Source organism: Onychostoma macrolepis, chromosome 05 (assembly GCF_012432095.1).
Source record: "Onychostoma macrolepis isolate SWU-2019 chromosome 05, ASM1243209v1, whole genome shotgun sequence".
Lineage (NCBI taxonomy): Eukaryota > Metazoa > Chordata > Actinopteri > Cypriniformes > Cyprinidae > Onychostoma > Onychostoma macrolepis.
Genome location: NC_081159.1, coordinates 45800508 through 45813007, shown reverse-complemented (window position 1 = coordinate 45813007; position 12500 = coordinate 45800508). Strand labels below are relative to the sequence as shown.

Here is a 12500-nt window from a genome sequence, read left to right as displayed (position 1 = left end):
AACTGAAATGTAAAGCATCGGTGTGACTGAGAGAAGATGTTGACCAGAAGAGCTCATCACGAGTGGTTCTGCAGGACAGGCCTAAGCCACAACGGCTCTTTGATTCACTGAATAATGCAGATTCCTGTCATGTGTCTGCAGGCAGCGCTCTTGACGTCTCAGACGTGACTCTGATCAATCCGGACCCGGTGGTGTCCTCGGTGAGCTCGCCGTCTCTGCTGTGTGTGAGCAGCAACTGGACCGTTTCTGCCACCGGTTCGCTGAGTTTGGGCCACGAGTATCCCGACCAGGAGGCTCATATCCTGAGCGCCGAGCCGGACCGAAGCCACCGCTCCGCCGCTAAAGTCACCTGGATGTCCCGCAATCACACCTTCGGAGCGTTTTACTGCCAGGTCAAAAACTCTAACAGGAGTAAAATCTTCACCTACAAGATGCTCCATGAAGGTAATAACACTGACATCCTCGGAAGGGAAAGACTTCTGACCAGACGGGGTTTAACTGTTCTTTTCCTTCAGCTGCTTTCCTCCCCGAGTCTCTGACCATCACCGTTAATGAAGGCGAAGACGTTAACATCTCTTACTCCAGAAAGACATATATACCAGAGGACGCAGTCATCTATAAAAACGGTGGGAACATTTAAAAAACAATATAAACAAGCATCTGTGCCTTGTTCTATAGTGAAAAAAAAAAGATTTTAAACTTTTATTATTAATTATTTGCTTCTATTTATTTTGGCTTGCAGTTTCTATTTTTTAAATAGCATAATCCTGGTTTTTATGCCAAAAAAAGTCAAGAATATCAGTAACATTATAGTTTTTTGTTGTTGTTGTTTTGTTTTTCAGGAAATTTTGAACACTCATTACCCCAACAGGACATCACGGATGTAATTAATTACCCAATAATCAATGCAAAAGCCCAAAGTCATGCTGGAATATATGCGATCCGTTACATCTCTGGAGCTCCGTTCAGCTCAGCAATAACTCGACTGATCGTCAGGAGTAAGTGCTTCGGTTCATGGTCTCCTACCAAACACAGTCTCTCGCGTTAAAGTGTCCGCTAATGCACTTGATGTTTAGATCACAAGTGTCATGATCATAAAGATTCATAACTCTACAACTCACTGTAAGTTGCACTATAAATATATCATTACTGGCCATTAAATACTGGTTTAGTGATTCATGGATTTGTGAGTCATAATACACTAATTAAACTGTTTGCAGGATGTGCATCTCTCTCTGTATCATGTTCAAGCTGTCTTAAGAGTGTTCACTGAATGTCTTGATTTATAAATATGTGATGAATAAACATAATGAATCGTTACACTGACCTGAACGCAATAATTCTTTATGAAGAGATTATTAAAGATTGTTAAAGAAGTCTGCAGTCAGCCTGAAGAATAAAAACATGTAATATTGACTTCAAACACACTTATGATTTGTTCTATACATGTCTTTTTAGTGATTTGCTCATCTATAATAATAGTCTTGAATGATATTTGTTTTTCTGCAAATATGAATGTTAAAATATTGATCAATGTTAAAGACGTTGAAGAAGCGTGCGTGTTTTCAGCAGAATGTGTTAGTAACGGTCAGTCGTGATGTTGTTAAAGGTTGTAAGGCTGGTTTGTGGGGAGCGGATTGTGTGAAACCGTGTCTGTCCTGCGCTAACGGAGGCATGTGTGACGATGTGACGGGCGACTGCATCTGTCCTCCGGGGTTTAAAGGGCCCACCTGTGAAACAGGTAACAATCTTTGCTCAAATACTCAGAGGTCACATTTATTACAGGGGCCATGTTTACATGATCATAAATCAGACCCTATTTTGACAGGTTCTCAGGGCTCATATCATGAAGAGTCAATATATTATATATGATTAATATATGACGGGGGCGAGGGCCGCTTCGGCCGGAGCTGTAAGGAGCGCTGTGTGTGTTGTGTGTTTGATGTGTGTGTAGTGTGTGTGTTGTGTGTTTGATGTGTGTGTTGTGTGTAGTGTGCGGCGAGGGCCGCTTCGGCCGGAGCTGTAAGGAGCGCTGTGTGTGTTGTGTGTTTGATGTGTGTGTAGTGTGTGTGTTGTGTGTTTGATGTGTGTGTTGTGTGTTGTGTTGTGTAGTGTGTGGCGAGGGCCGCTTCGGCCGGAGCTGTAAGCAGCGCTGTGTGTGTTGTGTGTTTGATGTGTGTGTTGTGTGTTGTGTTGTGTAGTGTGCGGCGAGGCCGCTCGGCCGGAGCTGTAAGCAGCGCTGTGTGTGTTTGATGTGTGTGTGTGTGTTGTGTTGTGTAGTGGCGAGGGCCGCCGGCCGGAGCTGTAAGCAGCGCTGTGTGTGTTGTGTGTTTGATGTGTGTGTTGTGTGTTGTGTTGTGTAGTGTGTGGCGAGGGCCGCTTCGGCCGGAGCTGTAAGCAGCGCTGTGTGTGTTGTGTGTTTGATGTGTGTGTTGTGTGTTGTGTTGTGTAGTGTGTGGCGAGGGCCGCTTCGGCCGGAGCTGTAAGCAGCGCTGTGTGTGTTTGGTGTGTGTTGTGTGTTGTGTTGTGTTGTGTAGTGTGTGGCGAGGGCCGCTTCGGCCGGAGCTGTAAGCAGCGCTGTGTGTGTTTGATGTGTGTGTTGTGTGTTGTGTTGTGTTGTGTAGTGTGTGGCGAGGGCCGCTTCGGCCGGAGCTGTAAGGAGCGCTGTGTGTGTTGTGTGTTTGATGTGTGTGTTGTGTGTTGTGTTGTGTAGTGTGCGGCGAGGGCCGCTTCGGCCGGAGCTGTAAGCAGCGCGGTGTGTGTTGTGTGTTTGATGTGTGTGTTGTGTTGTTTAGTGTGTGGCGAGGGCCGCTTCGGCCGGAGCTGTAAGTAGCGCTGTGTGTGTTGTGTGTTTGATGTGTGTTGTGTGTTGTGTTGTGTAGTGTGCGGCGAGGGCCGCTCGCCGGAGCTGTAAGCAGCGTGTGTGTTGTGTGTTTGATGTGTGTTGTGTGTTGTGTTGTTTAGTGTGTGGCGAGGCCGCCGGCCGGAGCTGTAAGCAGCTGTGTGTGTTGTGTGTTTGATGTGTGTTGTGTGTTGTGTTGTGTAGTGTGTGGCGAGGCCGCCGGCCGGAGCTGTAAGCAGCGCTGTGTGTGTGTGTGTGTGTTTGATGTGTGTGTTGTGTGTTGTGTTGTGTAGTGTGTGGCGAGGGCCGCTTCGGCCGGAGCTGTAAGCAGCGCTGTGTGTGTTGTGTGTTTGATGTGTGTTGTGTAGTTTGTGTGTTGTGTGTTTGATGTGTGTGTTGTGTGTTGTGTAGTGTGTGGCGAGGGCCGGCCGGAGCTGTAAGCAGCGCTGTGTGTGTTGTGTGTTTGATGTGTTGTGTGTTGTGTTGTGTAGTGTGTGGCGAGGGCCGCTCGGCCGGAGCTGTAAGCAGCTGTGTGTGTGTTGTGTGTTTGATGTGTGTGTTGTGTTGTGTAGTGTGCGAGGGCCGCTCGGCCGGAGCTGTAAGCAGCGCTGTGTGTGTGTGTGTTTGATGTGTGTTGTGTGTTGTGTTGTGTAGTGTGGCGAGGGCCGCCGGCCGGAGCTGTAAGGAGCGCTGTGTGTGTGTGTGTGTTTGATGTGTGTGTGTTGTGTTGTGTAGTGTGGCGAGGGCCGCTCGGCCGGAGCTGTAAGCAGCGCTGTGTGTGTTGTGTGTTTGATGTGTGTTGTGTGTTGTGTTGTGTGTGTGGCGAGGGCCGCCGCCGGAGCTGTAAGCAGCGCTGTGTGTGTTGTGTGTTTGATGTGTGTGTTGTGTGTGTTGTGTAGTGCGGCGAGGGCCGCCGGCCGGAGCTGTAAGCAGCGCTGTGTGTGTTGTGTGTGTTGTGTGTGTTGTGTGTTGTGTTGTGTTGTGTAGTGTGGCGAGGCCGCTCGCCGGAGCTGTAAGGAGCGCTGTGTGTGTTGTGTGTTTGATGTGTGTTGTGTTGTGTAGTGTGCGGCGAGGGCCGCTTCGGCCGGAGCTGTAAGCAGCGCTGTGTGTGTTGTGTGTTTGATGTGTGTGTTGTGTGTTGTGTTGTGTAGTGTGCGGCGAGGGCCGCTTCGGCCGGAGCTGTAAGGAGCGCTGTGTGGACGGAGTCTGTCGTTCTCTGCTCTTCTGTCTCAGAGAGCCGTATGGCTGCTCCTGTGCGTCTGGATGGAGGGGCTTCAACTGCAGCGAGGGTGAGAGGAAATCCAGTTTAACACACCGGAGGACGCTTCATTTAATATTCCTCATTTTACTGTGCCTAAATGCTAGTAATAATAGTAGTACTGTGAACTGGTCTCGCTGAAGGTGTTCAGAAGTGTGTGAAATGAAAATAAACACTTTACAAATATTTTGTTCAAATATTACTTGTTACTCTTTTCATTTGGATTTTGTGACTCCAGCCTGTCCGGCCGGTTATTACGGCGCCGACTGTAAACAGAAGTGTGAGTGTGAAGTGGGCAAATGCGATCGCTTCAGAGGATGTGTGTGTGAAGGCAGGCACGGAGCTCGCTGTGAGAAACCAGGTGAAAATCATTGATCTCAAAGAAACCGTCCTGTGTTTCTGGAGATCTCTGGGTTTAATCCTTATCTGCTTGTGATTTCTCCGAAAGACACGAGACCTGTTATCATGAGCAGTTTGAGAGACATCGAGCTCAACTTGGGCGCCACATACGCGGTCAACTGCTCTGCGTCAGGCCGGCCCACTCCTTTACATGGTGAAATAACCCTGGTCAAACCGGACAAAACCACTGTCTACGTGAGTCTCGCCTCAGTAACATCACTGCACCGGTCAGCACGAGACGCCGTGAGGTCTGATCTGCTTGAGCCGCTGTGTTATTCATGAAACGCCTCTTCTTTCATTTTTCTCAGGCAGTGGACACACAGACGGAAAATGATCAAACCACGTCCGCATTCAGAGTGGAGAAGATCACTGAGTCGGCCGCTGGACGCTGGTCGTGTCAAGTGAAAACCAAACACTATCAGGAGGAGAAGGAATTCATTGTGAATGTCAAAGGTGAGATTCTTCAAAGTTCTCGAAGCTCTGTCTCTATTTTCCTGCCAGCAAAAGTCCCAAACAATCACAACATACAGTGTTTCAGTAGCCAAAATCCTATATGGTTATGAAATTAGCAATGCCCATAGTGGGAATATTGACTGTAAATATTTAACATGCCAGTCGTAAAACCTTTAGACCTATAGAATCACAAAAAATACTCAACTGAGAAAGGGCTTTAGATTACGATCCTGAGTGTGTCCGTTCATGTTGGCGTTACCATTGCTCTGATTGGCTTAGATCCTGGATGATTAGACAAACAGAAATCTGTGTTTCTCTAAAAATGAAAAACCCGCTGCAGGCGAATCCGTTCCTGCTCCGGTTAACTAACCGCAGCTAACTAAACCTCAACTAACTGCCTAATGTGCCATTCAACATGATCACTGCATTCAGACCGTGTCTTGTTTATAACTAATTGTGACTAAAATAATAAATGCCACCTCTGGGTCACAAAAGTTTTTGTAAATTCACCTTATCGTGGAAGATGTGCCGCCTAAATGTGGCTCCTGGGTTGACTTCACAATGTTAAGATGGCTTCCCTGCCTTATGTTCATAAATACATAAATGTCTAGAGAAATTCATTGCAGCCCATATCTTAGTGATCTGAAATGTAGAACGTTTGTATAGTGTAAAGCAATATTAACAGAGGATAAGTGTTTCTATTAGTTTTGCTGCATTAATAACGATCAGTACTCAGCTGTGCTTCTGGTTTCAGTTCCTCCGCAGCCCCAGAATCCTCCGCTCCTGAACGACAGCGGCCCGCATCACCTGCTGCTGCTGCTCAATAACGAGCCGTACTCCGGAGACGGGCCTGTCACCTCAGTCAGGGTCATCTACAAACAGAGCAGCTCGTCTACGTGGAGAAGCGTTGAGGGTAACGGCGCCTGTGTGTTTTTGTGGTGTGCCGCTGCATACGACAGCTGGAACATTTCACATCCGAGGTTACAGGTCACCGTGTTGCTCTTGGCAAACTGTCCAGTGTAATAAATATTTCCATTGTGCAACAGATTACAAAAAGTTGATGAGCTGAACATATTTCTGATCACTGTCATACACAGAAGATATTATGACTAGTCAGAAGAATGCGGGTGAAGTCATTGCTCCGGAAGGGGCTTTCATTTCACAGCGGAGGAAAAGCACACGACTGCTTCCAGAATCACTGACCTCATCTGATGCTTGTGTTGTTTCTAGGGGTGTAACGATGCCCTGCGAGCCGGTTGAAAATCTATACAAATATGTGACAATTCAAATCGTTTGAGATGTTTAATGAATCGCCATACAACTGGGATAGGAGTTTATATGAATGTATCTCTGAGAGAGGTGACTGTCTTTAGAAAAATTTTGATTTTCTTTCCATTTAGCCTCTGTATAATGTATTTAAAGCGTTCATAAGTGCAGGGCTGCTTTGTTTACAGCGGTAACCAAGGAAACGCTGTATCTGCTGTTCATAAGCGCCACCTGCTGGCAGAGAGTGAACCTGCGTCTCCTTCAGCTCGTCTGCTGTTTCTGTTTCATACAGATATGTTTTATGTAGTATAGTTTCACAACACTTAAGTCAGACCATTCTGTTGCTTCAAATTTCAGAATTATACAATCTGATTTAGATTAAAAACTGCTCATGCTGCATGTATGCGGCATCTTTGTTTGGATCATGATTAAAATACAGTGATTGACTGTAATTTTAAATGGAAAAAGGGCACAGGCAAAGCCTTAGTTTGTTTATATGAACAGATTTCCTTTATTTGTGTTATTTATTTGATTTGGGGTTTGGAAAAGAAGACCTTTTCATTTATAATTAGTCTTAAATCTCATTTTGTTAAAAACAAAATCATGAGAAAATCAGTGAAATCAGTATTGTGAATCATATTGCATCGTGAGTTGAGTGAATCGTTACATCCCTAGTTGTTTCACTTAATGTAGGGGAATTTTCTTTATTATCTAAATGTGTTTGTTGGTGCAAAAAGACGAATAGTACAACTATTGAAGAACTCTGTTGTTTAGTTCTGGGCGCATGTGTAAGAAAGCAGTCTAAACGCAGCTTTCTTGAACATGTTTGTGTGTCTTTGGCTCATTGTTCTTGCTGAGTGGACTGATACTCAATATGTGGAAGATCGTTACAAAACTGTGTAACTGCGTTTGAATGTTTGAGTAGATAGCAGACACATTTCTCCATGTGTTCAACAGCGAGCGGCTCTCTGGTGAGGTTGGACAACCTTCCTCCCATGACCCAATACACCACACGGGTGCAGCTGAGTCGCCACGGACCGGGAGGAACCGGCCAGCCCGGACCCGAAGCCACTTTCTCCACACAGATGCTCGGTAAGAGCTCAAACACAGCCTCACGTTCATCACCCGGCGGGATGATAAGATGCCTATGTTTGTCTCAGAGCTCCCCGTGGGTGTGAAGCTGAGGCCCGTCAGTCAGACCGCGCTGCTGCTGTCGTGGGACGCCGCTCCTGTCGAGGACGACTGGAGTTACGAGGTTACGTGTCAGCAGGTCGGAGCTTCGGGAACCGAGAGGAGATTCCAGCTCGCGTCCAACTCCTCCACCCTCAGTCTGAACGAACTGAAACCCAGACACAAATACCAGTGCAAGGTGAGGACGAGCAGCAGCGCCGCGGGACAGGCCTGCCCCACCGTCAGCGCCTGGACGCTGAGTGACCGTAAGGATGCCTTTGTGCCTCTCACTTTTTTAAGCTCACAGCCATATGTGACCCTGCAGCACAGAAGCAGTCATAAGCAGCACAGGTATATTTATAGCAATAGCCAACAATACATTGTATGGGTCACAATTATCCATTTTTCTTTTATGACAAAAATCATCAGGATATTAAGTAAAGATCATGTTCCATGAAGATATTTTGTAAATTTACTACCGTAAATATATCAAAACTTCATTTTTGATTAGTAATATGCATTGCTAAGAACTTCATTTGGACAACTTTAAAGGTGATTTTGTCAAGCTTTTCAGCTTTCAGATGATGTACAAATCTCAGTTTGAACTTTGAACTCTGTTTGGTTTTGTGGTCCTGTATCACATATGTATGATTCCTGTTGTTACTGTCGTGTCATCACAGCTACACACTGATAGATCTGTGTCTCTTCTGAAAGCACTCTCGATGTCTATCATCCACCAAAGTCACAGCGCTGTTCAAAACACAGTTTCATAGCAAATTCACAGAAAACGATGATGATAATGGCAAAAATAATCAAGTGTACTCTATGTATGCGGATGAGTTGGATATACTAGTGGAGTTATTGATTCATTATGCGGTGATCCATCAGAGCTTCCTCCTCCTCCTGCCAACATCTCCACCTGTAACATCAGCGACTCCTCGGCCGTCATCACCTGGTCAGTGGCCGAGGGTCACTCCATCTCCAGAGCTGTGATCCGCTACCAGCAGACGGACTACAGTCAGCAGGTGGAGTGCGGCGTGCAGACGGACCAGACCAACATGCACTTCCAGCTCCGGGGTCTGAGGGCCAACACCACCTACCAGCTGGAGCTCTGGAGCATCAACAACATGGGAGAGAGTGCTGAGAGACCGCAGATCACCCTCAAGACGCTGACGCCGCAGGAGAGCTCACGTGAGTCTCTGTGCTGCCTCTGTTCCACTGAAGAAATCAGCCAGGGAGAGTAATGAATGACAGAAGCAGTGAACACTAGTGCAGCTTCACAAGCGCACGTCAGCGTCTGAACCCTGTGAGACACACTGAGAGAGTAACACTGCCCTCTACAGGATCATTTACTGTTTATGTATGATGGCAGTTGGCCTCAAAATTGTGGTAATTTCTCTTCTGCATTTGACAAGAACCAGTGAAACACTGCAAAAAAAATAAAAAAATAAATCTTACTTATAACAAGAGAATTTTACTTACCCCACTGGCAGATAATTTTACTTGTTTTAAGCAAAATGCACTTAATTCAGTCCCCCCACCTAGAAGCAAGGCTAAATATCTTATGTCATTTTGCTTATCAAGTAAATTAATCTTAATTTAAGAATTTTTAGATATTTTGACTAGAAACAAGACAAAAATACTAAGTAAGATAAGCATTTTTGTTTTTGCAGTGAATACAGTATCTGTCATAACCAGATAAACACTTTATCACCATGTGATGCAGGCACAGGTTCAAACAGTTCTACAAATTGTTTACAAATCAGCATTTATAGTCATTATTTTACAAATAATGACAAGAAATACAGATATGGACAATATGTAGAGAGATAAGCGGATATATCTTGATCAAAATGAGTAATAACGTGCAGGAAGAAAGACAGCCCTTTATTAAATACGAACCATTAACAAACATTTGATAAGTGACGTTATTTAACACTTGACAAGTAAAGTTCATTTTCACAAATATTTGTATTTGTTCAGCATTATAAAATGCTACTGATGACAGTGATTGTAAATTGTTCCTCTTTCAGAGCTGCACGGGTTCCAGGCTCACGGTAACATGCTGTTCTACGCGATCCTGGGCTCCGCCGGCATGACGTGCATCACTATCCTGCTGGCCTTCTGCATCGTCCTGCAGCTCAAGAGAGCCACTTTCCAGAGACGCATGGTGCAGGCCTTCCACAACATAGCGGTGAGACGCCGACCCAAACTCAGCATGCTCAGTGACCGTATGCATTCATTTACAGATCTGTCACAGTAAAAATCAGCTGAATACAGTCACAGCTTTGTCTCTATTGCAGGGTTAAGGCCCGTTCACACCAAGAACGATAACTATAGAGATGACTATATTAGCGTCCACACCAGCGGATGATATCCCCTGTTTTTTCTAAGCACACACTCATCTGCTGCTTTAAATTCTCCAGCTTGTTACAGCAGGATTGATTCTGATTGGGTGTCAATGTTTGTATCGTTCATCAGCTGGGAAAAAAATCATTCTGGAAGTGATTCCAACGATATCGTTTCTCTGTGCCTTTATGGTTATAGCTGTGGTGTGGATTCTGCTATTCTTTAATACTGAGAACGATTTTTAGAACTGTATCTTTATTGTTATCTTTATAGTTATCATCCTTGGTGTGAACAGGCCTTGAAGGTTCTCACACTAACACTTCTCCATAGAGCAGTGTTTAGCTCCAGTTCAGGGTTTGGATCCTGAAGTCCTTCATTAGCTGCTTCAGGTGTGTTGGAGCTGAATGCTCATCTGTAAACATCGATCTCTCCTGTGCTCACAGAGAGAGGAGCCTGTGGTCCAGTTTAGCTCCGTGCCGCTGAACATGCCCAAAAAAGTTCCCAGTTCCAGTCAATCTGTGGTCTATCCCACCCTGGAGTGGAGCGACATTAAGTTCCAGGATGTGATCGGAGAGGGAAACTTTGGGCAGGTGCTGAAAGCTCGCATTAAGAAAGACGGCCTGAGGATGGACGCGGCCATCAAGAGAATGAAAGGTCAGAAGGATTCAATGAACCGTCAGAATGTGTGTTAGCATTCTCACAGTTTCTCTCACAATGGCTCGTTCTCTGTCTGAACCATAGAATACGCCTCTAAGGACGACCACAGGGACTTTGCCGGGGAACTCGAGGTCTTGTGTAAACTGGGTCATCATCCGAACATCATTAACCTTCTGGGAGCGTGTGAACACAGAGGTGTGTGCTTCAAATCCCACAGATGTTTGCTGATCTTCTCCGATGCGACACGACTGTATTTGAGAGCTCGTTCACACTGTCTGCTTCTACTGCAGGATACCTGTATTTGGCCATTGAATACGCTCCTCACGGAAACCTGCTGGACTTTCTGCGTAAGAGCCGTGTTTTAGAGACAGATCCTGCCTTTGCCATCGCTAACAGCACCGCGTCCACGCTCTCTTCGCAGCAGTTACTGCACTTTGCTGCGGATGTGGCGCGAGGCATGGACTACCTGAGCCAGAAACAGGTGAGCATGGAAAACACTGACCACCGGTGTAATAATTCTGCTCTAATTCATATATGAACAATATTTATTGGATTCAGTAATGAAAATATTTAATATATATAAATAATATCTATACACCTGTCACGGGTTGCTATGCTGAATTAAGTGCACGATGAAGGGGAATCCAGTAAACTGTCTATAATCGTAAATCCTCACAGAAACAAGGCATCAAGGAGCAGAACAAACACAGCAAAGCATATCCAACGTTACATAAATAATAACCAATGAAGGACTGAACAGAAATGAGGAGAACTTATACAAAAGCAAGAGAGGGACTAATGACCGAGACACAGGTGAACAGAATGAACTAATCAGGGCAACTCAGGAAAACTAGGTCACAGAAAGAGAAAACAATGAAAACTGACTAGACATGTTACAACACCAATGAGCCATTACATTATGACCACCCCAGTCTAGAGCGATGAGTGCAGCTGAATGCTGCATTTCAGAGCAGTATATACAGTGCCTTGCGAAAGTATTCATACCACTTCATTTTTTCACGTTTTGTTATGTTGCAGCCTTATACAGCTTTAAAGTACTTTTGTGACAAAGCACAAAACAGGTTTGTAACAACTTTGCAAATTTATCAGAAATAAAAAACTTAAATTATTCCATTGCATAAGTATTCATACCCCTTTCTGGGACACCTGAAATTTAGCTCAGGAGCATTCATATCACTTGCAGATGTTACTACACTTCGAGTGGAATTAACCTGTGGCAAATTCATTTGAATGAGTGTGATTTGGAATGGCACACACCTCTCAATAAAAGGTCTTAACAGGTGAAAATGCATATCAGAGCAAAAAACAAGCCCTGAGGTCAAACTGCCTTATAGAGCTCAGAGACGTGATTGCGTGAAGGCACAGATCTGGGGAAGAGTTTGGAAAAACATTCTGCTGTATTGAAGGTTCACAGATGGGTCTTTAATCTAGATTTAAACTGACAGAGTGTGTCTGCCTCCAGAACAGTGTTAGGTAGATTGTTCCAGAGTTTGGGTGCTAAATAGGAAAAGGATCTGCCGCCCGCAGTTGATTTTGATATTCTAGGTATTATCAAACGGCCAGAGTTTTGAGATCGCAGCAGACGTGGAGGACTATAATGCGATAAGAGCTCGCTCAAGTACTGAGGAGCTAAACCATTCAGGGCTTTATTATTTATTAGCAAGATTTGAAAACGTATATGATGTTTAATAGGGAGCCAGTGCAGTGCTGACAGAACCAGGCTTATATGGTCATACTTCCTGGTTCTAGTCAGAACTCTAGCTGCTGCATTTTGGACCAACTGGAGCTTGTTTATTAAGCGCAAAGAGTAACCATCCAATAAAGCATTACAATAGTCTAACCTTGAGATCATGATGCATGAATTAACATTTCTTCATTTGACATTGAGAGCATAGGTTGTAATTTAGATATATTTTTGAGATGGAAAAATACGGTTTTACAAATGCTGGAAACGTGGCTTTGTTTTTTTTATCAGAATTTAGCAGTAAGAAATTACTAGTCATGCAGTTTTTTGATATCACCTATGCATTCCGTTAGTTTTGCAAATTGGTATGCTACGTCAGGCCGCGAAGAGACATAGAGCTG

General features: G+C 44.8%; 1 protein-coding gene across 1 annotated transcript in view; it reads left to right on the top strand.

Annotated features, from left to right (window-relative positions):
• Positions 1-12500, top strand: part of tek (TEK tyrosine kinase, endothelial) — a 20723-nt gene that overhangs the window by 3792 nt on the left and 4431 nt on the right. Inside the window, exons 2-17 of the mRNA XM_058775531.1 lie at positions 142-444; positions 516-626; positions 843-998; positions 1610-1741; positions 3994-4131; positions 4339-4461; positions 4549-4694; positions 4808-4952; positions 5707-5865; positions 7176-7310; positions 7379-7654; positions 8277-8579; positions 9422-9582; positions 10181-10391; positions 10479-10589; positions 10685-10875. Coding sequence (XP_058631514.1) covers positions 142-444; positions 516-626; positions 843-998; positions 1610-1741; positions 3994-4131; positions 4339-4461; positions 4549-4694; positions 4808-4952; positions 5707-5865; positions 7176-7310; positions 7379-7654; positions 8277-8579; positions 9422-9582; positions 10181-10391; positions 10479-10589; positions 10685-10875 — 2801 coding nt within the window. The remainder of the gene's footprint in view (positions 1-141; positions 445-515; positions 627-842; positions 999-1609; positions 1742-3993; positions 4132-4338; positions 4462-4548; positions 4695-4807; positions 4953-5706; positions 5866-7175; positions 7311-7378; positions 7655-8276; positions 8580-9421; positions 9583-10180; positions 10392-10478; positions 10590-10684; positions 10876-12500) is intronic.